Source organism: Anolis carolinensis, unplaced genomic scaffold (assembly GCF_035594765.1).
Source record: "Anolis carolinensis isolate JA03-04 unplaced genomic scaffold, rAnoCar3.1.pri scaffold_7, whole genome shotgun sequence".
NCBI lineage: Eukaryota > Metazoa > Chordata > Lepidosauria > Squamata > Dactyloidae > Anolis > Anolis carolinensis.
In genome coordinates, this window is record NW_026943818.1 from 40,696,028 (window position 1) to 40,723,931 (window position 27,904).

General features: G+C 40.7%; 3 protein-coding genes across 7 annotated transcripts in view; 2 read left to right on the forward strand and 1 right to left on the reverse strand.

Moving 5' to 3' along the window:
• The window catches only part of cherp (calcium homeostasis endoplasmic reticulum protein), a 35,847-nt gene extending 34,922 nt beyond the window's left edge, over positions 1 to 925 (forward strand). The window contains exon 19 of the mRNA XM_062959152.1: positions 731 to 925. Coding sequence (XP_062815222.1) covers positions 731 to 735 — 5 coding nt within the window. The 3' untranslated portion in view covers positions 736 to 925. The remainder of the gene's footprint in view (positions 1 to 730) is intronic.
• On the reverse strand, positions 924 to 13,310 carry cunh19orf44 (chromosome unknown C19orf44 homolog). 3 transcript variants are annotated; one of them, XM_062959155.1, is made up of 10 exons: positions 13,211 to 13,310; positions 11,608 to 11,653; positions 9,890 to 10,200; positions 8,684 to 8,918; positions 6,799 to 6,881; positions 5,240 to 5,351; positions 4,889 to 5,082; positions 4,280 to 4,457; positions 3,968 to 4,134; positions 924 to 1,101 (listed from the first exon to the last, which is right to left on the reverse strand). In XM_062959155.1, exons 1-10 carry the CDS (start codon positions 13,235 to 13,237, stop codon positions 1,012 to 1,014), a joined length of 1,443 nt encoding a protein of 480 aa, XP_062815225.1. In that variant the 5' UTR covers positions 13,238 to 13,310; the 3' UTR covers positions 924 to 1,011. The 3 variants fall into 3 exon arrangements, with proteins under 3 accessions (XP_062815225.1, XP_062815224.1, XP_062815223.1); XM_062959154.1 differs by having other exon boundaries at positions 4,280 to 4,375; positions 4,889 to 5,351; XM_062959153.1 differs by having other exon boundaries at positions 4,889 to 5,351.
• A 130-nt stretch (positions 13,311 to 13,440) lies between these two features.
• calr3 (calreticulin 3) lies at positions 13,441 to 27,824 on the forward strand. Of its 3 annotated transcripts, XM_062959157.1 has the most exons (9): positions 13,441 to 13,575; positions 17,459 to 17,560; positions 18,760 to 18,963; positions 19,042 to 19,136; positions 21,241 to 21,450; positions 23,126 to 23,239; positions 23,369 to 23,512; positions 26,352 to 26,444; positions 26,518 to 27,824. In XM_062959157.1, the coding sequence occupies exons 1-9, from the start codon at positions 13,494 to 13,496 to the stop codon at positions 26,695 to 26,697; spliced, it is 1,224 nt and encodes a 407-aa protein (XP_062815227.1). In that variant the 5' UTR covers positions 13,441 to 13,493; the 3' UTR covers positions 26,698 to 27,824. The 3 variants fall into 3 exon arrangements, with proteins under 3 accessions (XP_062815227.1, XP_062815226.1, XP_062815228.1); XM_062959156.1 differs by having other exon boundaries at positions 18,760 to 19,136; XM_062959158.1 differs by lacking the exon at positions 13,441 to 13,575 and having other exon boundaries at positions 17,992 to 19,136.
• Positions 27,825 to 27,904: the final 80 nt, after the last annotated feature.

Below are 27,904 nucleotides of genomic sequence, written 5' to 3' on the forward strand. Positions count from 1 at the left end.
CTGTGTCATAATAATAATAATAATAATAATAATAATAATAATAATAATAATAATACATCACACAGTCCTAGACACTTGGGAAGTGTTCGACTTGTGGTTTTGTGATACGAAATCCTGCATATCTATCTTGTTTGCTGTGTCATAATAATAATAATAATAATAATAATAATAATAATAATAATAATATACATCACACAGTCCTAGACACTTGGGAAGTGTTCGACTTGTGGTTTTGTGATATGAAATCCAGCATATCTATCCTCTTTGCTGTGTCATAAAATATAATAATAATAATAATAATAATAATAATAATAATAATAATAATACATCACACAGTCCTAGACACTTGGGAAGTGTTCGACTTGTGGTTTTGTGATATGAAATCCAGCATATCTATCTTGTTTGCTGTGTCATAATAAAATAATAATAATAATAATAATAATAATAATAATAATAATACATCACACAGTCCTAGACACTTGGGAAGTGTTCGACTTGTGGTTTTGTGATACGAAATCCAGCCTATCTATCTTGTTTGCTGCGTCATAATAATAATAAATAATAATAATAATAATAATACATCACACAGTCCTAGACACTTGGGAAGTGTTCGACTTGTGATTTTGTGATACGAAATCCAGCACGTCTATCTTGTTTGCTGTGTCATAATAATAATAATAATAATAATAATAATACTAGGAATTAAGCTGTTGACCCTTCTCTCTTGCAGGCTGATGCTGCTGCTGGAATCTTGAGGGCTTCCCTGTCAACCTTCCCGTCTCGTCTGTTTCCAGGTCGGCATTTTCCCGTAACCCCCGCAGCCCCCTCCCCAAAGCATATGTGTCGGTCTGGTGTTGACCCGTAGCTGAGACATCCTCCCCGCCTTCCCATCGTGTTGCGTTTCAATAAAAGAGGGTTTCTCCTACTTGGAGGATTGTTTTAATTGCGGTTGTGTCGGGGGTGCACGATTGCACCGGAGGGCTTTCTCCACCCCAAAAGTCAAAATCCACCCTAAAGCGCCTCCGCCGCCTCCTCCTGCTCAGCTCCTTGGGTCAAGGCTTCCTCCGCAGTCGGGCGCCGGGCCTTGTGGCTTTGGATGTACTGCGGAGAACAAAGGGTATTCCGTTATTGACAGTATTCATCTTCTTCCCGTCTCATCCCACACGTCACGGAACATACATGTGCGGCAAACATTCAATCCCGTTGAGACACAGACGAGGCATAGAAAGGGCCAGGCTGTGGCGCAGCTGGTTAGTAGCCAGCAGAAATATAGCAAAGCCCAAAGTCGGACTGAGCTCCCGACTGTTTAGTAGCCCAGCTTGCTGTCCACCTAAGCCAGTGATGGCCAACCTATGACACGCGTGTCAGCACTGACACGCCTAGCCATTTTTGCTGCCACGCTGCCGCCTGCAGATGGATTGGATGACTATGTCTTTTGTGGCCAAATTTGGTGCGATTTGGTCCAGTGGTTTTGTTGTTTACTCCATGGGAATGATGCACATTACATTTATATCTATATACTAGCTGTGCCCGGCCACGCGTTGCTGTAGCAAAGTGGTGGTGGTATTGGTTAAAAATTATTGTGTAATTTTTATTTGAGGTTATTTGTATTTTTTTATTAATTTTATTGTAAGTTATCTTTTTATTTATTTTATTTTATTATTTTCTTGTAGTATTTTTAGTTATTTCTGTTATTATAGTATTTTATTGTATTCATTTTTTAGTGTTTTATTATTATTTTTTAGTGTTTTTTATTATTTTTTATTGGGTTGCTAGGAGACCACGTTGGAGGAGCTTAGCCTTCTAATTGGCAGCAATTGGATAAAAGCAATTATTCCTCTCTCTCTAATTAGGACTTTATTTTTCTTTTCTTTTTGTTGTATCAACCTAGAGCCGTGGATGATGGGTTGTGTTGTCAAATTTTGAGGTTGGGGGACCTGTAGTTTTGTTGTTTTGTGGGTCACCGTGATGCCATCACTCTTTTTTATATATATAGATTCATGACTTGTATTACAACCAGTTAAATACTGTATAAAATACTAGCTGTGCCCGGCCACGCGTTGCTGTGGCAAAGTGGTGGTGGTATTGGTTAAAAATTGTTGTGTAATTTTTATTTGATGTTATTTGTATTTTTAAATTAATTTTATTGTAAGTTGTCTTTTTATTTATTATATTTTATTATTTTCTTGTATTATTTTTAGTTATTTTCTGTTATTATATTATTTTATTGTATTAATTTTTTAGTGTATTTTATTAATTTTTATTGGGTTGCTAGGAGACCAAGTTGGAGGAGCTTAGCCTTCTAACTGGCAGCAATTGGATAAAAGCAATTATTCTTCTCTCTCTAATTAGGACTTTATTTTTCTTTTCTTTTTGTTGTATCAACCTTGAGGCGTGGATGATGGGTTGTGTTGTCAAATTTTGAGGTTGGGGGGCCTGTAGTTTTGTTGTTTTGTGGGTCGCCATGATGCCATCACTCTTTTATATATATAGATATATATACTAGCTGTGCCTGGCCACACGTTGCTGTGGCAAAGTATGGTGGTATGGGAAATAAAAGTATCTTATATTATCTGCTTAGAACTGGAGTATATGAGGTTATAATATAATATAATATGAGACTCTACTGTGTGTATGTATGTATATATATATATATATCATTCTATTATTCTATTATTATTGAAGTATATTATTATATTATTACTATTATATTATTCATTATTCATGACTACATTGAAACTACAATAGAGAGAAATCCGTGTGGAAACGGCAAGAGGGACCATAGATGGTTGTACATGGAAATAAGGGTAGTCAATAGTTTTTTGATTTATTAAATACAGTTATATATTACAATTATACATTTTTGTTATTTAAACTATATATACAGTAGAGTCTCGCTTATCCAAGCCTCTGGATTATCCAAGCCATTTTTGTAGTCAATGTTTTTCAATATATTGTGATATTTTGGTGCTAAATTTATTATTATTATTATTATAATTTATTATAATTATAATTAATTTATTAAATACAGTTATATATTACAATTATATATTTTTGTTATTTAAACTATATCTATATTGTGAAATTATGTTTTTTTTTTCTTGAAGTGACACACCACCCAAGTCATGCTAGGTTTTTTGGTGAATTTTGACACACCAAGCGCAAAAGGTTGCCCATCATTGCAACGGGCTTCATGAGGGAATGCTCAATTCCGGCCACAGCAGGAGCTGCCGCTTCACCGTCCACTTGTGACACCGAGTCCTTGATGTACTTCCTCATTCTTCTGCATGCTGCTGGATTGTTTTATGGTGTTGGAAATTAGTTAAATTAGCCTCCCCGCATAAAGCGTGTCAGAGTGATTTTAAGCAGCGCAGCAGCAGTTGGATGGAGTCAGTGGAACGCTGAACGAAGAGATATCAGAGCCGATGGTAAAACTATATACAAGTTTTACTGAAAGCAGTAATAATCAAGACAAACAGACTTGTAGACAATGGACACAGGACTTGACTCAGCAGACAGCACTCGACTCAGAACAGAACAGAACGGATGCAATCAGCAATGCACACACACTTGTGTCTGGACACTCCCCAGTTCCAGCCACACATCAAAGTCAACACAGCTTCTTAGCAATTAACTCTTTCCAGACTATGTTACACTCTGGATGATGCAATCAGTATGCAATACAGGCAAGACACAAATTGCATTTAAACACTACCAATACACAAATCCAACATTAACAAAGCAACCTCTACATTTTCCTACTTGACAGATGCAACTATCTTTCGGGTTGCTTAGGTCAACAATAAGCTGGGCTATGTAATAGTCGGGCACTCAATCCAACCCAAGCTTCGAACTCATGACCTCTCGGTCAGTAGTGATTTATTGCAGCTGGCTACTAACCAGCTGTGCCACACCCCGGTGCCCCTCGCAGCCCCTCACTTGCTCACTCGCCCGCCCGCCTGCTTACCCTCTTGGCTTCCTCCAGCGAGTGGTAGTGGAAGCGCTCTTCCTCCAGGGAAGCCACCAGGGACGCGTGGAGCCGGCGGCTGGCCTCCGAAAAAGTCCGGATGAAGAGCAGGTTCTCCTTCAGCATCTCGTTCAAGGCGAAGGCGGCCGGACTGTGAGCAGCCAGGCCTGGACGAGGAGGAGGAGGAGGAGGGTCAGGAATGACTTCTCCATAACTCTCTCCCTCCTCCCCTCTCCTTGTAAGATTCCTTCCTGCACCACTTAGCCCCGAACCTCGAGTGAAGGGAGAAGGCGTCAAGGGGGGGGGGCTCACCTTCGATGGCGTCCAGGCTCAGGGCAGGGCTGCCCACGGGTGTGGCGCCCATACGGCTCCCTCCTCCCAACGCCAGGCCGATGATCGGGATGTCCGCTGCAGAGGAGAAAATGCGCAGGTGTGGATGACAGCAGGCGAAGCGTGGGCCCCACACCGCCCACAAACTCCTTCGTGGTGTCTGTGAAATCACACATTGGCTTGGCTTGATGTCATGATCTCCAATCTTTCACATCTCCGGTCGGCTGACAAAGAACGGATGCCAGCCATAAAACGGGCCAGCCATAAAACCTCAACTACCCTCTGGTATGTGAGAGCCCCTATATAAATGGGTATTTGGTACAATAAAACCTGTTGGAATCTACCAGCGTGTGTCTTGGTGCTTTTTCCGATGAAAGACTGACCCACAGCACAACCAGGAGAAGAGAACCCAACAATCTATAAAACCTCAATTACCCTCTGGTATGTGAGAGCCCCTATATAAATGGGCCAAAGAGAAGGTTCTGGTATTCGGTACAATAAAACCTGTTGGAATCTACCAGCGTGTGTCTTGGTGCTTTTTCCGATGGAAGACTGACCCACAGCACAACCAGAAGAGAACCCCACACTGACCCTGCGTCCATTGAGAAAGCGGCGGAGGGCTGTTGGTCTGCACTGCCGCGTCCGTCGTCGTTGTCGTCCTCTGCTTGGGCGTTCCGGAAAACTGCCAGAGGGAAGAGGAACCCGTCCGGCTGGAACGAGGCGGGGGAGCTTTTGAGCGCGATTCTTCCGACGCAGCTCCTTCCTCAGAGGATGATTGCGAGGCCCTGGAGGAGGAGGAGGGGGAGGAGGAGGAGGAGGGCTCAAAGTCGTCCCAATACTCGGTCCCGCCGGGAGAGGAGGGCGGCGCTTCCGAAGGGCTGCCCAGTCGTTCTGAGACCTCCGTCTCTCCCGCCGCCTCCTCTTCCTCCCTGGAGGGCGGACCTCTCTCGACAGCATCCTTTGGGGCGCTGAAGACGCTTCGGACGGCGGCCGCAGAAGGAACCAAGGATGCTGCGTTCGGGTTCTTCTCGGGGTCCTCGGCCACCGGTCGGGCCTAGAGATAGGGCAAGATATAAATAAAGCATTATCATCATCATCACCTTCACACTGAAAAACAATTCAACATTGAAAGCAGAAAAGTCCGTAATATGGACTGTCCATGCAATGCTTTGTTGTGCCAGCTGTCAGCTCTAGTTTGTAGTGCAGTTTTCTTGTCCTGATTGCTGTGATGCTTCTAACATTATGAGCAGAAATTCACATTGAAAAGCAATTCAACATTGAAAGCAGAAAAGTCCATAATATGGACTGTCCATGCAGTGCTTTTTTGTACCAGCTGTCAGCTCTAGTTTGTAGTGCGGTTTTCTTGTCCTGATTGCTGTGATGCTTCTAGCATTATGAGCAGAAATTCACATTGAAAAGCAATTCAACATTGAAAGCAGAAAAGTCCATAATATAGACTGTCCATGCAATGCTTTGTTGTGCCAGCTGTCAGCTCTAGTTTGTAGTGCGGTTTTCTTGTCCTGATTGCTGTAATGCTTCTAACATTATGAGCAGAAATTCACATTGAAAAGCAATTCAACATTGAAAGCAGAAAAGTCCATAATATAGACTGTCCATGCAGTGCTTTGTTGTGCCAGCTGTCAGCTCTAGTTTGTAGTGCAGTTTTCTTGTCCTGATGTGCGTTGAGGCGTTTCTGATTTCTGACTTCAATCAAAGCAGGTTCTTTACTTTCCTTTACACATTCTGCCAGGGCATGTTCTTATTCTTTGACTGCTTGTTTTACTATGTTGTTGTTGTTTTTAGAGGAGGCGTTGTATTGAATGTTGTTGTTACAGTCACAGACCAGGAGTGTAAAAGTCCATAACACGGAGTTGGATCTACATGGCTTCCTCTATATATATGATGCGTCTAACATTATGAGCAGAAATTCACATTGAAAAGCAATTCAACATTGAAAGCAGAAAAGTCCATAATATAGACTGATTGCTGTGATGCTTCTAGCATTATGAGCAGAAATTCACATTGAAAAGCAATTCAACATTGAAAGCAGAAAAGTCCATAATATAGACTGTCCATGCAATGCTTTGTTGTGCCAGCTGTCAGCTCTAGTTTGTAGTGCGGTTTTCTTGTCCTGATTGCTGTGATGCTTCTAACATTATGAGCAGAAACTCACATTGTAAAGCAATCCAACATTGAAAGCAGAAAAGTAGTGCAGTTTTCTTGTCCTGATTTCTGGGATGTTTCTAACGTCAGGAGAGAATACTTCTGGAACATGGAGATATATTCCTCACAACCTCTGAGGATGCCAAAGCCCTCCCAAGAGATGGCCATCCAGCCTCCAGAGAGGTTTAATCCCTACGGAAGTGGCGTGCTGGTGCCATCCCAAGAAGAAAGACGGCTACAACTTTGATAATAATTTGCACAATTTGCGGATTGAGTTGCTGACAACGATGTTTGTGACATCTTCTGATGGGTTTGTTTTGGACAACGGTTATTCTTACCCGCTCTTCTCGAGACTCCTCCTCCTCCTTAATGCTTCCTGCAGGCGCCAAGTCGTCCAAGCTCAAGACGTTCACCCGGAAATCTGTAGCAGAAAGAGTTACAAATGCTTCTGTAAATATTTTAATGAATATTTCTGCAAATATTTTTATGAATAGGATATTATTATTATTATTATTATTATTATTATTATTATTATTATTATTATTATTATATTATGACCAAGCAAACAAGATAGACAGGATAGATAATTACTATTATTATTATTATTATTATTATTATTATTATTATTATTATTTCAAATTTCTGGATATGTTTTAATGAATCTTTCTAGGAGCCTCCAGTGGCCTAGTATCTCAGTCCTATCTATTATTTGTCTATCTCACTATCTCAGTCCTATCTTGTATCTCAGTCCTATCTATTTTTTCTCTGTCTCAGTCCTATCTTGTATCTCAGTCCTATCTATTTTTTCTCTATCTCAGTCCTATCTTGTATCTCAGTCCTATCTATTTTTTCCCCTCTGTCTCGGTCCTATCTTGTATCTCAGTCATATCTATTATTTGTCTATCTCACTATCTCAGTCCTGTCTTAGGAGCCTCCGGTGGCCTAGGGGATAAAAGCCTCGTGACTTGAAGGTTGGGCTGCTGACCTGAATGCTGCCAGGTTCGAATCCCAACCGGGGAGAGCGCGGATGAGCTACCTCTCTCAGCTCCAGCTCCACGCGGGGACATGAGAGAAGCCTCCCACAAGGATGGGAAAACATCAAAACATCCAGGCAACGTCCCCTGGGCAACGTCCTTGCAGACGGCCAATTCTTTCACTCCAGAAGCAACTCCGGTTGCTCCTGACACGGAAAAAAGAAATGAATGTTTCTGGAAATATTTTAATGAATATTTTTGCAAATATTTTATGAATATCTCTGAGAATATAGAAATGTTTTCTGAATTTCTGTGAATATGTTTGTGAATATTTCTGCAAATATTTTAATGGCTGTTTCTGAGAATATTTGGGCCCTGTGTTAGGTTCTCTTCTACCAGAACCTTCTCTTAGGCCCATTTATATAGGGGCTCTCACATACCAGAGGGTAATTGAGGTTTTATGGCTGGCCCGTCCAAGACACACGCTGGTAGATTCCAACAGGTTTTATTGTACGGAATATCAGAACCTTCTCTGTAGCCCATTTATATAGGGGCTCTTACATACCAGAGGGTAATGGAGGTTTTATGGCTGGCCTGTCCAAGACACATGCTGGTAGATTCCAACAGGTTTTATTGTACAGAATACCAGAATCTTCTCTGTAGCCCATTTATATAGGGGCTCTCACATACCAGAGGGTAACTGAGGTTTTATGGCTGGCCCGTCCAAGACACACGCTGGTAGATTCCAACAGGTTTTATTGTACAGAATACCAGAATCTTCTCTGTAGCCCATTTATATAGGGGCTCTCACATACCAGAGGGTAATTGAGGTTCTATGGCTGGCCCGTCCAAGACACACGCTGGTAGATTCCAACAGGTTTTATTGTACAGAATACCAGAACCTTCTCTTTGGCCCATTTATTTAGGGGCTCTCACATACCAGAGGGTAATTGAGGTTTTATAGCTGGCCCGCTTTATGGCTGGCATCTGCTCTTTGTCAGCTGACCGGAGATGTCAAAGATTGGAAATCATGACCCAAGGCCCTAGTATGTGTCTAGATTATTACTAAGAGACAATTGTAGCCCATTTATATAGGGGCTCTCACATACCAGAGGGTATTGGAGGTTTTATGGCTGGCATCTGTTCTTTGTCAGCGCTGTGTCCGGAGATGCCAAAGATCGGAGATCATGACACCCAGGCACCCCAAGACAACCCTTCCCTTCAAGAGGAGACCACTGGGCGCACTGACCGCTGTCAGAGGAGGCCAGGGAGGCCTGGTCCTGGTCCGCTTCGGAGAACAACTCGTCCAGGGAGCGGATGGCGCGGGGCTCCTCCTCGAGGGAGATCCCGGGCAGGCCGGGCGTTGCAAGTGGGGAGTGGTCTGCTGCCCGGCTGGGGGGTCGCAGTGGGGCGGCAGGGGTCCGAGGGTCCTTCTTCGGGGCCGAGCGGGAGGAAGGCCTTTTTGCCGGGCCCGGGAGACCACCCTGCAGGAGAGACGAGGACAAAGAAAACTGGCTTACTGACCTATTTCGCACATTCCGAATCCTCAACGCTTGCACTGGGACAGCCCAGGGATGCCTGATTCAAAGCTATTGAAGAGTCCGAGGCAGAACGCCATCCTTCCCTGCCACCCCAGACACCCCAGCAACCCACTGAAGCTGTGGGGAAGAAGTTATTCATTATTCATATATATATATATAATTACTGTATTATATTATCACATTATTACTATTATATTACAGTATTACTATATTAAGGAGCCCCGGTGGCGCAGTGTGTTAAAGCGCTGAGCTGCTGAACTTGCAGACCGAAAGGTCCCAGGTTCAAATCCCGGAAGCGGAGTAAGCACCCGCTGTTAGCTCCAGCTTCTGCCAACCGAGCAGTTCGAAAACATGCCAATGTGAGTAGATCAATAGGGAAGGTAACGTCACTCTATGCAGTCATGCACTGGCCACATGACCTAGGAGGTGTCTATGGACAACGCTGGCTCTTCGACTTAGAAATGGAGATGAGCACCAACCCCCAGAGTCGGATGCGACTGGACTTAACGTCAGGGGAAAACCTTTACCTTTGTGTATTATTAGCATAGCATTATTATTTTTGTATAATGTCATGCCTATGGTCACATGACCTTGTAGGTGTCTATGGACAACGCCGGCTCTTGGGCTTAGAAATGGAGATGAGCACCGACCCCCAGAGTCACGACTGGACTTAATGTCAGGGGAAACCTTGACCTTTACCTATACTAATAATATAATAAATTGTATATTATATTATATCATGCCTATGGGCACATGACCTTGGGGGTGTCTACGGACAATGCCGGCTCTTGGGCTTAGAAATGGAGATGAGCACCGACCCCCAGACTTAACGTAGGGGCAAACCTTGACCTTTACCGACGGTAATAACAATGTAATTCAGGAGGATGAAATGATGAGAGAGCGGGGAGGCCCACCTTCCTGTCCGTGGGGTCCTGGGAGCCCCCCGGGACCGAGTGGGGGTCCGAAGCGGCGGAGGAGAGTTCGGACGCGTCCAGAAGGGCCGCCCGGTGCCCCGCACCCTCTTCCCGGCGGCGGGAGATCCGTCTCTGGACCTGAGCCGCCTTCCTGAGGGCGGGGCTGGGCCGCTGGGGGGCCGGGAGGGGTCCCGGGGTCAGCTGGCCACCCGTGGGCCCGGCGTCCGGCTTCGGCTTGAGGAACCGCCTGGGCTGCCGGGAAGCGCCTCCCGCCTCTTCCTCCTCCGATGATCCCGTCCTCCAAGTGGATGCTGATGTGAAAAAAAGGCGACAACAAAGCGGGGTTTCAGTAGGACGGACAGGGATAGCGCAGAAGACTATGAAATGGGAAGAAAGACCTTGACCATCAGGTCCAGTCTGGCATTAGAGCAGGTTCAAGTCAGGAGGAGAATATAATAATATTACAGTATACAGGAGGATATCTATCTATATATATAAAAGAGTGATGGCATCATGGCAGCGGACAAAACAACAAAAGTAAACACCCCACAACCTCGAAAATTGACATCACAACCCCTCATCCATGCCTCTAGGTTGATACAACAAAAAGAAAAGAAAAATAAAGTCCTAATTAGAGGGAGAGGAATAATTGTTTTTATCCAATTGCTGCCAGTTAGAAGGCTAAGCTCCGCCCACTTGGTCTCCTAGCAACCCACTCAGCCCAGGGGATAGGCAGAGTTAGGCCTCACTTAGGCCTCTTCCACACTGCCTATAAAATACAGATTATCAGATTGTAACTGGATTATATGGCAGTATAGACTCAAGGCTCTTCCACGCACCTATAGAACCCATTTATAATCTTATATTATTTGCTTGGAACTGGATTATTTTGACTCCACACTGCCAGATAATCCACTTCAGTGTGCATTTTATACAACTGTGTAGAAGGGACCTCATATAATCCAGTTCTAAGCAGATAATATAAGATTATAAATATACAGTACAGTCTCACTTATCCAACATAAACAGGCCGGCAGAACGTTGGATAAGTCAATACGATGGATAAGAAGGGATTCAGGAAAAGCCGATTAAACATCAAATTAGGTAATCATTGTACAAATTGAGCACCAAAACATCATGTTATACAACAAATTTGACAGAAAAAGTGGCTGGGCACAGCTAGTAATAATATACAGTAGAGTCTCACTTATCCAAGCCTCGCTTATCCAAGCCTCTGGATTATCCAAGCCATTTTTGTAGTCAATGTTTTCAATATATCGTGATATTTTGGTGCTAAATTCATAAATACAGTAATCACAACATAACATTACTGCGTACTGAACTACATTTTCTGTCAAATTTGTTGTAAAACATGATGTTTTGGTGCTTAATTTGTAAAATCATAACCTAATTTGATGTTGAATAGGCTTTTCCTTAATCCCTCCTTATTATCCAAGTTATTCGCTTATCCAAGCTTTTGACGGCCCGTTTAGCTTGGATAAGTGAGACTCTACTGTAATAAGGATATACTGTATATACTCGAGTATAAGCCTAGTTTATCAAGAACAACAACAACACCAAGGTAAGCAGGATGATATAATAATAACAATAAGAATAACAACAACAACACTGCATGCATTATTTGTTGATACATCACACAGGATTGGAACCATGACAAATTATCAAGACAAAATATTTATTTAAAAGACAAAACCAACCTGTCTTCCACGGAGGGTCTTTCTTTTGGGTCCTTTTGGGTCCTTCCTGCAGGAAGAGCACAGCATAAGAAAAAGCCTATTACACATCAAATTAGGTGATGATTTTACCAATTAAGCACCAAAACATCATGTTAGACAACAAATCTGACAGAAAAAGTAGTTCAATACATGGTAATGCTACGTAGTAATTACTGTATTTACGAATTTGGCACCAAAATATCACAATGTATTCAAAACATCGACTACAAAAATGCGTTGGATTATCCAGAACGTTGGATAAGTGAGACTCTACTTTACTTGGAGCCAGATTGTGTTCATTTTCATGGTTCACAGCAACACCATAATGATAATATTATTAATAACAGTAATAATAATGACTCTGATAATACACACTACTTCTCTCCCTGCCTTTGGCTACCTGCCTTTGTTGAGAGGTGTTAGCTGGCCCTGATTGTTTCCTGTCTGGAATTCCCCTCTTTTCAGAGTGTTGTTCTTTATTTACTGTCCTGATTTTAGATATATATATTTTTATTCTTGGAGCCAGATTGTGTCATTTTCATGGTTTACAGCAACACAGTAGTAATAATAATAATATTAATAATTGTAATAATAATGACTCTGATAATACACACTACTTCTCTCCCTGCCTTTGGCTACCTGCCTTTGTTGGGAGGTGTTAGCTGGCCCTGATTGTTTCCTGTCTGGAATTCCCCTCTTTTCAGAGTGTTGTTCTTTATTTACTGTCCTGATTTTAGATATATTTTTTTTATTCTTGGAGCCAGATTGTGTCATTTTCATGGTTTACAGCAACACAGTAATAATAATAAAAATAATAATTGTAATAATAATGACTCTGATAATACACACTACTTCTCTCCCTGCCTTTGTTGGGAGGTGTTAGCTGGCCCTGATTGTTTCCTGTCTGGAATTCCCCTCTTTTCAGAGTGTTGCTCTTTATTTACTGTCCTGATTTTAGATATATATTTTTTAATTCTTGGAGCCAGATTGTGTCATTTTCATGGTTTACAGCAACACAGTAATAATAATAATATTAATAATAGTCATAATAATGACTCTGATAATACACACTACTTCTCTCCCTCCTCTGCTTCCTGCCTGGGGGGAATCCTTTGTTGGGAGGTGTTAGCTGGCCCTGGTTGCTTCATGTTTTCAGAGTGTTGCTCTTTATTTACTGTCCTGACTTTAGATATATATTTTTTAATACTTGGAGCCAGATTGTGTTCATTTTCATGGTTTACAGCAACACAGTAATAATAATAATATTAATAATTGTAATAATAATGACTCTGATAATACACACTACTTCTCTCCCTGCCTTTGGCTACCTGCCTTTGTTGGGAGGTGTTAGCTGGCCCTGATTGTTTCCTGTCTGGAATTCCCCTCTTTTCAGAGTGTTGCTCTTTATTGACTGTCCTGATTCTAGGGTTTTTTAATACCGGGAGGCAGGCCCAAAACCCCCGGAGTAGGCCCAAGCAGGCCCCGGGCTGGGGACGCTGCCTCCCACCCAGCCCTCCGCTCTCTTTTCCGCCCTCTCTTTGTCCATGCTCAGAGGCTCCCTTTCCCTCCCCGCCCGTGACGTCACCTCGGCGCGGCCCCGGTCCCGTCTCATCGCGGCCTTCCTTGTTCCTTCTTTCCGGCGTTGCCTAGCAACCCGAGCCAATCAGCGGGAAGGAGCCGGCCTGCCTGCCTGCCGCGCGGGAGCCGTAAACGGGCCAATGGGAGGGCGCGGAGGGAATCCGGCCAATCGGCGCCTCGCGAGCCACGCGGCCGGCCAATAGGAAGCGAGGGGGAGGGGACTGCGCTTCCGGCGGCCATTTCCGCTTCCTCGCGGTTGCCGGGGCGACGAGGAGGATGTTGTTGTGAGGATGAGGCTGCTGCTGTTGGGCCTGCTCCTCGGGCCTGGCGCCCGGGCCGCCGTCTTCTTCCGGGAGCAGTTCCTCGACGGAGGTGGGCCAAGCACGTAGAATCCCAGGCACTAAAATAACAATAATATCATGGTTATACAGTAGAGTCTCGCTTATCCAACATTCTGGATTATCCAACGCATTTTTGTAGTCAATGTTATCAATACATCGCGATATTTTGGTGCTAAATACAGTAATTACTACATAGCATTACTGCGTATTGAACTACAGTAGAGTCTCGCTTATCCAACGTTCTGGATTATCCAACCCATTTTTGTAGTCAATGTTATTAATATATCACGATATTTTGGTGCTAAATACAGTAATTACTACATAGCATTACTGCGTATTGAACTACAGTAGAGTCTCGCTTATCCAACGTTCTGGATTATCCAACCCATTTTTGTAGTCAATGTTATTAATATATCACGATATTTTGGTGCTAAATACAGTAATTACTACATAGCATTACTGCGTATTGAACTACAGTAGAGTCTCGCTTATCCAACATTCTGGATTATCCAACGCATTTTTGTAGTCAATGTTATCAATATATCGCGATATTTTGGTGCTAAATACAGTAATTACTACATAGCATTACTGCGTATTGAATTACAGTAGAGTCTCACTTATCCAACACTCGCTTATCCAAGCCTCTGGATTATCCAAGCCATTTTTGTAGTCAATGTTTTCAAAACATCGTGATATTTTGGTGCTAAATTCGTAAATACAGCAATTACTACATAGCATTACTGCGTATTGAACTACAGTAGAGTCTCGCTTATCCAACATTCACTTATCCAACGTTCTGGATTATACAACGCATTTTTGTAGTCAATGTTTTCAATACATCATGATATTTTGGTGCTAAATTCATAAATACAGTACAGTAGAGTCTCACTTATCCAAGCCTCGCTTATCCAAGCCTCTGGATTATCCAAGCCATTTTTGTGTAGTCAATGTTTTCAATACATCGTAATATTTTGGTGCTAAATTCGTCAATACTGTAATTACAACATAACATTACTGCGTATTGAACTATAGTAGAGTCTCACTTATCCAACATTTGCTTATCCAATGTTCTGGATTATCCAACACATTTTTGTAGTCAATGTTTTCAATACATTGTGAAATTTTGGTGCTAAATTTGTAAATACAGTAATTACTACATAGCATTACTGCGTATTGAACTACAGTAGAGTCTCGCTTATCCAACGTTCTGGATTATCCAAGCCATTTTTGTAGTCAATGTTTTCAACATATTGTGATATTTTGGTGGTAAATTCGTAAATACAGCAATTACAACATAACATTACTGCATATTGAACTACTTTTTCTGTCAAATTTGTTGTAAAACATGATGTTTTGGTGCCTAATTTGTAAAATCATAATCTAATTTGATGTGTAATAGGCATTTCCTTAATGCCTCCTTATTATCCAAGTTATTCGCTTATCCAAGCTTCTGCCGGCCCGTTTAGCTTGGATAAGTGAGGCTCTACTGCAATTACAACATAACATTACTGCGTATTGAACTACAGTAGAGTCTCACTTATCCAACGTTCTGGATTATCCAAGCCATTTTTGTAGTCAATGTTTTCAATACGTGATATTTTGGTGCTAAATTCATAAATACAGTAATTACTACATAGCATTACTGCGTATTGAACTACTTTTTCTGCCAAATTTGTTGTATAACATGATGTTTTGGTGCTTAATTTGTAAAATCACAACGTAATTCAATGATGGGCAAGCTTTTGCGCTTGGTGTGTCAAAATTCAGCTAAAGCATGACTTGGGTGGTGTGTCACTTTGAGAAAAAACAAACAAACCATAATTTCACAATATATATAGTTTAAATAACAAAAATATATAACTGTAATATATAACTGTATTTAATAAAAACTACAGTAGAGTCTCACTTATCCAAGCTAAATGGGCCGGCAGGCGCTTGGATAAGTGAATATGTTGGATAATAAAGAGGGATTGAGGAAAAGCCTATTACACATCAAATTAGGTTATGATTTTACAAATTAAGCACCAAAACATCATGTTATACAACAAATTTCGCAGAAAAAGTAGTTCAATACGCAGTAATGCTATGTTGTAATGACTGTATTTACAAATTTAGCACCAAAATATCACGATATATTGAAAACATTGACTACAAAAATGGCTTGGATAATCCAGAGGCTTGGATAAGTGAGACTCTACTGTATTTACTACCATTATTTCCATGTACAACAATCTATGGTACCTCTTGCAATTTCCATGCTGATTTCTCTCTATTGTAGTCATGAATAATGAATAATAATATAACAGTAATAATATAATAATATACTACAATAATAATAGAATAATAATAGAATGATATATATAATATATTAGCTGTGCCCGGCCACGTGTTGCTGTGGCGTTGTCTGGTGGTGTCTGTATTTTATAGGCAGTGTGGAAGAGGCCTAAGTGAGGCCTAACTCTGCCTGTCCCCTGGGCTGAGTGGGTTGCTAGGAGACCAAGTGGGCAGAGCTTAGCCTTCTAACTGGCAGCAATTGGATAAAAACAATTATTCCTCTCCCTCTAATTAGGACTTTATTTTTCTTTTTGTTGTATCAACCTAGAGGCGTGGATGAGGGGTTGTGCTGTCAATTTTCGAGGTTGGGGGGTGTTTAGTTTTGTTGTTTTGTAGGTCGCCAGGATTCCATCACTCATATATATATATATATAGACTAGCTTGGAGACCCGGCGATGCCCGGGTCATTTGAGAAAGGCCTTGTTTGCCTGTGTTCCAAGTGTAGCCTATATCCAATGTCAGGTGGGTTCAGTGGGCGCGGGTGAGCTCCGACTCCCATATGCAAGTCCCATCGTCCAGTGTCCATCCCCCTCCAAACAGAGCCAGTATGTAGAATAGGTCATGAGGGCTCCATGTAGCATGTTTGGTCTTGATCAGTCATTTGTGTGGGTCGCGGTGCTCTCAGGAAGTGAGTGAAGGTATTGAAAGTCCCATCGTCCATGGTCCATCATCCTCCAAACTGCACCTGGGTGTAGAGTGAGTCCTGGGTGTTCTCTGTGTCAAGTTTGGTCTTGATGAGACATTGATGGGGGTGACAGTGGTCTCGGGAAGTGAATGAATATACTGCAAGTCCCATCATCCAAGGTCCAAACTCTTTCAAATCTCACCAAGATGTAGAGTGGGCCATGGTGGCTCTATGTGCCAAGTTTGGTCTTGATCAGTCATTGGTGGGGGTCACAGTAGTCCCAGGAAGTGAGTGAAGATATTGTAAGTCCCATCATCCACGGTCCCTCTTCCCCCAAACTGCACCAGGATGTAAAGTGGGCTACCCTGCACACGCGTGTCAAGTTTGATACAGTTTTGTCATTCATGGGCATCACAGTGGTTTGTGGGAGGTGAATTGGGTGAAGGTACTGCAAATCCCATAATCCTTGGTCCATCCTCCGTCAAACTGCTGCAGCATGTGAAGTGTGTCATTTGAGATATAGATAGATATGTAATGTGCATAATTCCCATGGAGTAAACAACAAAACCACTGGACCAAATCACACCAAATTTGGCCACAAAAGACATAGTCATCCAATCAATCTGCATGCGGCAGCGTGGCAGCAAAAATGGCTAGGCGTGTCAGTGCTGACACGCGTGTCATAGGTTGGCCATCACTGATATAGACACATTTTTATATAGATAGAAGAAGAAGATGATGATGATGATGATGCCAGAGAGAGGTCCCCAGTGTTTTTATTCCTGGCGAGGTCCAACCAAAGTCCAAGAGAGCGGGACTGACTCTGGCTTCGCTCCCTCTGTCCTATGGACACGGCTGAGACTTTTATTTATTATTATTATATTTATATATTTTTATTATTATTATTATAGACTTATTATTCCCCTTCCTTCTCTTCTCTTCTCTTTTTCTGCAGCGAAATGGCAGGAGCGGTGGGTGCCCTCCCAGAATCGAGACAACTACGGGAAGTTCAGGCTGACGGCAGGGGCGTTTTATGGCGACCGAGAGCTCGACAAAGGTTATAACAATGGTTATTTCCTTATATTGGACTATTGGATTATGATCTGTCATAACATAACAGGGTTTCAGCAGTGATCCTTTAGTTTATTGGGTAATGGAAGATCACTGGGCATGGAAATATCTTGTTTCTATTTGATGCTCTCAGCAGACAAAATTCAAATAGACTTCTTTTAAATAAGAATTTTGTTTGACTCACAACTTCATATGTGTGTGTGTGTGTGTGTATATACAATTTAAACATACAGGTACATTTCTTGTCAGGTTAAGCTTTAAAATGTTTCAGTTTGTATTTTTAACTTATAATCTTGGAACAGTCTCTTCAAAGCTATATTGCTTTATACGGCTCTCTTTAATAACAGTCTGCTTCCAAGAAACTCAAGCCTCAACTGACTTCTGACTCCTCTAACACTGGCTTCTGTACTCAAACAGATTCAAGCCTCAACTGACTTCTAACACTGTCTTCTGTACTCAAACAGACTCAAGCCTCAACTGACTTCTAACTCCTAACACTGTCTTCTGTACTCAAACAGACTGAAGCCTCAACTGTCTTCTAACTGCTAACACTGTCCATTCTTCTATTTTGTGTATCGTTGGAATGTTTAAGTTTCTGTCAAATATGTTGTGTTGTTGTTTCGGGCTTGTCCCTGTTGTGAGCCGCCCCGAATCCCTTCGGGGAGATGGGGCGGGATATAAAAATAAAGTTTATTATTATTATTATTTGCTCAAACAGACTCAAGCCTCAACTGACTTCTAAATCCTAACACTGTCTTCTGTACTAAAACAGACTCAAGCCTCAACAGTCTTCTAACTGCTAATACTGGCTTCTGTACTCAAATAGACTGAAGCCTCAATTGTGTTCTAACTCGTAACACTGTACTCAAACAGACTCGAGCCTCAACTGACTTCTGACTCCTCTAACACTGGCTTCTGTACTCAAACAGACTCAAGCCTCAACTGTCTTCTAACTCTTCACACTGGCTTCTGTACAAACAAACTCAAGCCTCAACTGTCTTCTAACTTCTAACACTGGCTTCTGTACTCAAACAGACTCAAGCCTCAACTGACTTCTAACTCCTGTCTTCTGTACTAAAACAGACTCAAGCCTCAACTGTCTTCTAACTGCTAACACTGGCTTCTGTACTCAAACAGACTCCAGCCTCAACTGACTCCTCTAACACTCTTCGCTATGACCCCTAGGCCTGCAGACCAGCGAGAACCTCAAGTTCTATGCCATCTCGGCCCGCTTCCAGCCGTTCAGCAACGCCGGGCGGCCCCTGGTCCTGCAATACACGGTGAAGCATGAGCAGAAGATGGACTGTGGCGGCGGATACGTCAAGCTCTTCCCGGCGGATCTGGACCAGAGGAACATGAGCAGCGCCTCCCCCTACTACGTCATGTTCGGTGAGCAAAGGCCGGCCTTCCGCCCCAGGAGGCGCCCAGCTTTTGAGGCCAGGGAGCCAACTCTCCCCTCTTTCCCAGGTCCGGACATCTGCAGCTCCGACATTCGCAAAGTCCACGTCATTTTGAGGCACAAGGACAAGCTTTACCCCATTAAGAGAGAGATCCGCTGCAAAGTAAGGACTCTGGAAAATTTGCCTCGTTGTGCAAACACGCATTCTGCCTGGGAGGCTGCGGAAGCTTCTTCCTTAGAGGCTTTTAAACAGGTGCTGGGTGGCCATCTGTCGGGGGTGCTTTGATTGTGCTTTTCCTGTATGGAAGAAGGGGGTCAGGCTAGATAGCCCATGCAGTCTCTTCCAACTGTATTATTATTATTATTATCATTATCATTATCATCATCAATATTACCGAGGCTGGCTGGCCATCTTTCAGGAGTGTTTTGATTGTGCTTGCGGATGGCCCTTGGGAATAAATTCTATTTATTATTATTACATCATCGTCATTTTCCAATACTTTTGCAGGTTTGTGATCCCACCAGTTCTTTACTGCTGGGAGGTGGCATAAGTTCCAATGAATCATTTGGGCCACATAGTTGTGCCTCTGTTTGTAGTCTGTCTGCGCAATTTTCTTACAGCAGCTGAGAATATGATCCATGGTTTCGTCGGTTTCCTTGCACAGTCTGCATTTTGGGTCATCAGCTGATTTTTCGATCTTGGCCTGAATGGCCTTTGTCCTGATGTCTTGCTCCTGGGCTGCAAGGATCAGGCCTTCTGCCTCCTTCTTCAGGGTCCCATTCGTGAGCCAGAGCCAGGTCTTCTATTATTATTATTATTATTATTATTATTATTATTATTAATGGCCTTTGTCCTGATGTCTTGCTCCTGGGCTGCAAGGATCAGGCCTTCTGTCTCCTTCTTCAGGGTCCCATTCGTGAGCCAGAGCCAGGTCTTCTATTATTATTATTATTATTATTATTATTAATGGCCTTTGTCCTGATGTCTTGCTCCTGGGCTGCAAGGATCAGGCCTTCTGTCTCCTTCTTCAGGGTCCCATTCGTGAGCCAGAGCCAGGTCTTCTATTATTATTATTATTATTATTATTAATTGCCTTTGTGCTGATGTCTTGCTCCTGGGCTGCAAGGATCAGGCCTTCTGTCTCCTTCTTCAGGGTCCCATTCGTGAGCCAGAGCCAGGTCTTCTATTATTATTATTATTATTATTATTATTAATGGCCTTTGTCCTGATGTCTTGCTCCTGGGCTGCAAGGATCAGGCCTTCCATCTCCTTCTTCAGGGTCCCATTCGTGAGCCAGAGCCAGGTCTTCTCCTTATCAGCTTTTCCTTCAGTTTTGTCAAGGAACTTGCCATGCAATGTTTTGTGGTGCCAGCTGTCAGCTCTAGTTTGTAGTGCGGTTTTCTTGTACTGATTCTGCTCTAGTTTGTAGTGCGGTTTTCTTGTACTGGTTTTTTGTCTGCTGTGCTTTGAGGAGTTTCTGATTTTTGACTTCAATCAAAGCAGGTTCTTCACTTTGCTTTACATATTCTGCCAGGATTCTTTATTCTTATTTCCATGCAATGTTTTGTGGTGCCAGCTGTCAGCTCTATTTTGTAGTGCGGTTTTCTTGTACTGTTTTTTTTGTCTGCTGTGTTTTGAGGAGTTTCTGATTTTTGACTTCAAACAAAGCAGGTTCTTCACTTTGCTTTACATATTCTGCCAGGATTCTTTATTCTTATTTCCATGCAATGTTTTGTGGTGCCAGCTGTCAGCTCTATTTTGTAGTGCGGTTTTCTTGTACTGTTTTTTTTGTCTGCTGTGTTTTGAGGAGTTTCTGATTTTTGACTTCAAACAAAGCAGGTTCTTCACTTTGCTTTACATATTCTGCCAGGATTCTTTATTCTTATTTCCATGCAATGTTTTGTGGTGCCAGCTGTCAGCTCTATTTTGTAGTGCGGTTTTCTTGTACTGTTTTTTTTTTTTGTCTGCTGTGTTTTGAGGAGTTTCTGATTTTTGACTTCAGTCAAAGCAGATTCTTCACTTTGCTTTACTATTATTATTAATAATAATTTATTATTATTATTATTATTATTATTATTATTATTATTATTACAGCTGGATGGCCTCTGTCGGGAGGGCTTTGATTGTGCATTTCCTGCATGAAGGCAGGAGGGGGTTGGACTAGATGACCCCTGGAGGTCTCTTCCAAGCCGTTTCCTGGAGTCCCAGGAGCCGCTTCCTGTCCCAAGTGGACACCCACCCTCCGGGGCCGCCCTGTGTTCCGCAGGTGGACGGGTTCACGCACCTGTACACGCTGATCCTGAGGCCGGACCACACCTACCAGGTGAAGATTGACAACGCCCGCGTGGCCTCGGGGCTCCTGGAGGACGACTGGGCCTTCCTCCCTCCCAGGACCATCAACGACCCGCGGGTGGAGAAGCCGCGCGACTGGGACGACCGGCCCGAAGTGGACGACCCGGACGACACCAAGCCCGAGGTGCCTCTCTTCCCTCTCCTCTCTTTCTTCCTCGCATCCTTCCATCTTCTTTTCACCTGTCTATCCTGTCTTTCTTCCACCGTTTGTCTGTCTGTTTTATTATTAATTTGTTTTTCTTATTAAATTTTTTGTGACCATTATACCCAAAGGGGACCCAGGGTGGCATACAAGATATGTGTACATACAATATATTATATTATATTTTATCCTTGTGTCCATGCGGCCTGCCCTTGTTTTACTGGGTTTTTTTTGGGGGGGGGGGTGTTATTTCTTGATGTAATGTTTATTATCATCTATTGTATTGCTTTTAATTGTGTTATGATATGCTGTTTTTATATGTTATTATATTGTATTGCTTTGGGCGTGGCCCCATGTTAGCCGCCCCGAGTCCCTGTTGGGGAGATGGTGGCGGGGTATAAATAAAGTTTTTTATTATTATTATTATTATTATTATTATTATTATTATTATTATTATTATTATTATATTATTGGCATAGCACAATATACACATAATATATTACTATGTATTATATATTATTATATATTCTATTCATCTATCCACCTACCTTCTTTCAGAGGGAGCCCCAAGGGTCATCCAGTCCACCCCCACCCCCCCCATTCTGCCAAGCAGGAAGATAGCATTGCTATTATTATTATTATTATTATTATTATTATTATTATTATTATTATTATTATTATTATTTTCATAGAGTCAGAGGGAGCCCCAAGGGCCATCCAGTCCATGCACATTATTATTATTATTATTATTATTATTATTATTATTATTATTTTATTATGACACAGCAAACAAGATTTCATATCACAATATCAATATCAGGTCTTCTCCTTATCAGCTTTTCCTTCAGTTTTGTCCAGGAACTTTCCATGCAATGTTTTGTGGTGCCAGCTGTCAGCTCTAGTTTGTAGTGCGGTTTTCTTGTACTGTTTTTTTGTCTGCTGTGTGGCTTATAAGTTATGTGTACATACAATATATTATATTATTGGCATAGCACAATATACAAATAATACATTACTATGTATTATATATTATTATATATTCTATTAATCTATCCACCTACCTTCTTTCTATCTCTCTATTTATTTATGCCCCCACTTTCAATGATTTTCCCCTTCTTCAATGCCACTGTCGAGCATTTGTCCAAACCAAACTCCATGCTGATATCAGTGCTAAAAATTCGGACAGTGTTGGTCAGAGACTGGATTTCAGTTTCCGTTTTCCCATACAGCTTCAGGTCATCCATGTACATCAGATGCGAAATTTTGTGAGATTTCTTAGATGTTTATTATTATTATTATTATTATTATTATTATTATTATTATTATTAAACTTCTTAGCTCTCACGTTAATACAGGGCAAGGCTGAGATTTCAAGGAGAGGGGGATTTATTTCAACAAATAATGGGGCGGGGAGGAATGGTGGGTGGGGCCTCAGATCAGTCATGTGGTGACTGATCTGAAATGTGGAGAACATACTAAGTTGCATGGAAGTGTGGTGAAGGAAAGGAATTCATCCGTTCCACGAGAAAATTGAGCTCTGCAAAGCTCCCCTGAGCCAAACATTTCCATCCATTTCGTTTCCTTAGTCCGTGGGGACCCCAAGGGCCATCCAGTCCAACCCCTTTGAGCTCCCCGTTCTCTTCCTTTCCCGCTGCAGGACTGGGACGTGTCGGAGTTCATCCTGGACACCAGCGCCGAGCGTCCGGCGGATTGGGACGAAGGCCGGCAGGGGCGGTGGCAGCCCCCGCTCCTCCAGAACCCCCTCTACCGGGTGAGGCTGGAGGCCCATAAGGACCCATGCCATGCGACCCACAGCCCTGGGCCAAAAGGGAGGACACCGTGCTGCACGGGCCCTTTGGTGGGCGTGGGCCCATAACCCCTGTGCGTGCCTCCCTTCCAGGGGGAGTGGAAGCCCCGGCGGATCCCGAACCCCAAGTTCCGCGGCGCTTGGCCCCACCCGCAGGTCGCCAACCCAGCCTTCGCTCCGGACGCAAGCCTGGCCATCTACCGAGACATCGGGGCCATCGGGCTGGACCTTTGGCAGGTCGGTTGAAATCCCCTTTTCTTCCTCCAGTAATAGTTTTTATTTTTATTTATTTATTTTGTTTAAATAACTTTTTATTAGTGATTTTCCAGAAAAGTGACACACAAATGAAATTTAAACTATAAAAGAGTACATATAAGAACAGTAACAAACATAGACTACGTGCTCCCTACAGTGGCTTAAACTATATATATATATATATATATATATATAGATATATATATATAGTGGCTTAAACTATATATATATATACACACACACACACACACACACACACACATATATATATATATATATACACACACACACACACACACACACACATACACTGTGTATATATATATATATATATATATATATATATATATATACATACATACAGTGGCTTAAACTATATATATATATATATATATATATATATATATATATATATACACACACACACACACACACACACACACACACACACACACACATACACATACATACACACTAGCTGGTGCCCAGCCACGTGTTGCTGTGGCAAAGTATGGTGGTATGGGAAATAAAGTAACTTGTATTATGTGCTTAGAGCTGGATTATATGAGGCCCCTTCTACACAGCTGGTTAAAATCCACACTGAACTGGATTATATTATACAGATAATCCAGTACAAAGCAGATAATATAAGATTACAAATGGGTAATATACCTGTGTGGAATGGCCTTGAATCTGCACTCATATAATCCAGTTCAAATCAGATAATCTGTATTTTATAGGCAGTGTGGAAGAGGCCTAAGTGAGGCCTAACTCTGCCTGTCCCCTCGGCTGAGTAGGTTGCTAGGAGACCAAGTGGGCGGAGCTTAGCCTTCTAACGGGCAGCAATTGGATAAAAGCAATTATTCCTCTCCCTCTAATTAGGACTTTATTTTCTTTTCTTTTTGTTTTATCAACTTAGAGCCGTGGATGATGGGTTGTGTTGTCAAATTTCAAGGTTGGGGGGCCTGTAGTTTTGTTCGATGCCCTGATTCCATTACTCTTTTATATATATAGAAGATAGAAGATATATAAAGCAAAACAAGAAATATTATTTTTCTCTATTATTATTGGTATTACAGTAGAGTCTCACTTATCCAAGCTAAACGGGCCGGCAGAAGTTTGGATAAGCGGATATCTTGGATAATAAGGAGGGATTAAGGAAAAGCGTATTAAACATCAAATTAGGTTATGATTTCACAAATTAAGCACCAAAACATCATGTTATACAACAAATTTGGCAGAAAAAGTAGTTCAATACGCAGTAATGCTATGTAGTAATTACTGTATTTATGCATTTAGCACCAAAATATCACAATTTATTGAAAACATTGACTACAAAAATGGTTTAGATAATCCAGAATGTTGGATAAGCGAGTGTTGGATAAGTGAGACTCTACTGTACATGTAATAATAATAATAATAATAAATACAGGAAAATAATACATGTAATAATAAATAGAGTAAAATAATAAATGCAATAATAATAATAATAAGATCAGAGTGAAATAATAAATGTATTATTATTAATAATAAGAATAGAGTAAAATAAATGTAATAGTAGCAACAACAATAGAGAAAAATAATAAATGTAATACAGTAGAGTCTCACTTATCCAACACTCGCTTATCCAATGTTCTGGATTATCCAACGAATTTTTGTAGTCAATGTTTTCAATACATCGTGATATTTTGGTGCTAAATTCGTAAATAAAGTAATTACAACATAGCATTACTGCGTATTGAAATACTTTTTCTGTCTAATTTGTTGTATAACATGATGTTTTGGTGCTTAATTTTTAAAATCATAACCTAATTTGATGTTTAATAGGCCTTTCCTTAATCTCTCCTTATTATCCAAGATATTCGCTTATCCAACATTCTGCCGGCCCGTTTACGTTGGATAAGCGAGACTCTACTGTAATACCAATAATAATAGAGAAACATAATAAATGTACCATATTTTCTCGAGTATAAGCTGACCCAAATATAAGCCAACCAAGGACCCTCACCCGAGTATAAGCCAAGGGGGCCTTTTTCTGTCTTAAAAAAGGGCTGAAAAACTAGGCTTATACTCAAGTATATACAGTACTAATAATATTGCAATATAGTGGTATAGTACAATATAGTACTATATTGTAGTATGCTAATAATATAAAATATCGTATGTACAGTAGAGTCTCACTTATCCAACATAAACGGGCCAGCAGAATGTTGGATAAGCGAATGTATTGGATAATAAGGAGGCATTAAGGAAAAGCCTATTAAACATCAAATTCGGTTATGATTTTACAAATGAAGCACCAAAACATCATGTTAGACAACAAATTTGGCAGAAAAAGTAGTTCAATACACAATAATGCTACATAGTAATTACTGTATTTATGAATTTAGCACCAAAATTTCACGATATATTGAAAACATTGACTACAAAAATATTTATTTATTTATTTTATTTATTTACATCATTTATATTCCGCCCTTCTTTCTCACCCCGAAGGGGACTCAGGGCGGATCACAATACACATATTAGCAAACATTCAATGCCTTTTAAACACAGGACAAAGACAAACAAACATAGCTCCGAGCGGGCCTCGAACTTATGACCTCCTGGTCAGTGACTCATTGCTCTCCCGTCTGCGCCACAGCCCCGGGCGTTGGATAATCCAGAACGTTGGATAAGTGAGTGTTGGATAAGCGAGACTCTACTGTACTTGTAAGCTGCCCTTCGGGGTGAGAAGAATGGGATATAAATGTCGAAAATAAAATAAATAATAAATATAAATATATAATATTTATTCTTTTTAACCAACCCTTCCCTGCAGGTCAGGTCCGGCACCATTTTCGACAACTTCTTAATCGCCGATGATGAAGAATACGCCGAAGAATTTGGAGAGGACACTTGGGGGGAGACCAAGGTGAGAGACCGGCAACGGGCCGCGCGCAGAGTGCAAACAAAACCTCAACTGACAGCCCTTCTTTATTTTCCAGGACCCTGAACAGGAGATGAACAAGCAGCAGATCGAGGAGGAGAGGAGGAAGGAGCAGATGGAGGAAGAGCGGAAGAGGGAGGAGAGGAAGGCAGCCAAGAAGGAGAAGAAGGAGAAGGAGAAAAAGAAGAAGAAGAAGAAAAAGAAGAAGGAAGGAAAGGCCCCAAGGGAGGAACTCTGAGGCGGCGTCTGCACTGCCATTCCGTCCAGTTTCTGAATCCCGATGGTTGTCTGCTTTGAGCTGGGTTCTGGACTTCAACTCTCACAATTCCTAACAGCTGGTATTATAAGATATTGTTATACATTTTATATTTATTACACTACTATATTTTTGATATTATATTATTATTATATTTTATTATTATATTACTATTTTTGATATATTATTATATTACTATTTTTGTTATATTTTATTATTCTTACTATATTTTTGATATTTTATTATATTTTATTATTATATTGCTATTTTTGATATTATATTATTATATTACTATTTTTGTTATATTATTTTATTATTTTGTTATATTATTATATTTATTATATTTTATTACTATTTTGTAATAGTATTATTTTTTTATTATTACATTACTATATTTTTGATATTATATTATTATTATATTATATTATTATTTTTGTTATATTATTATATTTTATTATATTATTATATTTTAATAATTATATTTTATTATTTTTGTTATTATATTATAATATTTTATTACTATTTTTGTTATATTATTATTATATTTTATTATTATTACATTACTATATTTTTGATATTATATTATTATATTTTATTATATTACTATTTTTGATATTATATTATTATATTATATTGTTATAATACTATTTTTGTTATATTATTATTATTGTTATATTTTATTATATTACTATATTTTATTATATAATTATAATTACATTTTATTATTTTGGTTACATTATTATATTTATTATATTTTATTACTATTTTTGTTATATTATTATTATTATTATATTTTATTATTATTACATTACTCTATTTATTGTTATATTATTATATTATTATTATTTTGCTATATTTTTTGTTATCATATAACTATATTATTTGATATAATTATATTTTATTATATTGTTATTCTATTTATTATGTTATTATGATAATATTATGATTTTATTCGGCGTTGTGAGAGTTGGAGTCCAAAACACTGGTCTACACGGTGAGATAACCCAGTTCTAATCAGATGCAGAAACCGGATCCTTCAATAGCATCGATAGACCTGGCTTATGTTCTAAGATTAAGTTTTAATAAATGAGGATTTATTCTCAAATTGAGGATTCTCGAAGTGTGTGTGTATTCTGGGCTGAGAGGGGAAGGAGGTGGAGAGTGCCTCTGAGCATGCGCAGAGAAGAGG

What these genes read in the sequence shown, in the direction of transcription:
- cunh19orf44 (XM_062959153.1), bottom strand. Translation starts at nt 13,237, where the DNA reads ATGAGACGGGACCGGGGCCGCGCCGAG. An exon ending in AGGAGTCTCGAGAAGAGCGG is followed by an intron (nt 5,352 to 6,798) that starts GTAAGAATAACC and finishes CCCTATCTCTAG; the next exon opens with GCCCGACCGGTGGCCGAGGA. An exon ending in GAGCCTGGACGCCATCGAAG is followed by an intron (nt 4,135 to 4,279) that starts GTGAGCCCCCCC and finishes CTCCTCGTCCAG; the next exon opens with GCCTGGCTGCTCACAGTCCG.
- calr3 (XM_062959156.1), top strand. Translation starts at nt 13,494, where the DNA reads ATGAGGCTGCTGCTGTTGGGCCTGCTCCTCGGGCCTGGCGCCCGGGCC. An exon ending in AGAGAGAGATCCGCTGCAAA is followed by an intron (nt 19,137 to 21,240) that starts GTAAGGACTCTG and finishes TGTGTTCCGCAG; the next exon opens with GTGGACGGGTTCACGCACCT. An exon ending in CGGACGACACCAAGCCCGAG is followed by an intron (nt 21,451 to 23,125) that starts GTGCCTCTCTTC and finishes TTCCCGCTGCAG; the next exon opens with GACTGGGACGTGTCGGAGTT.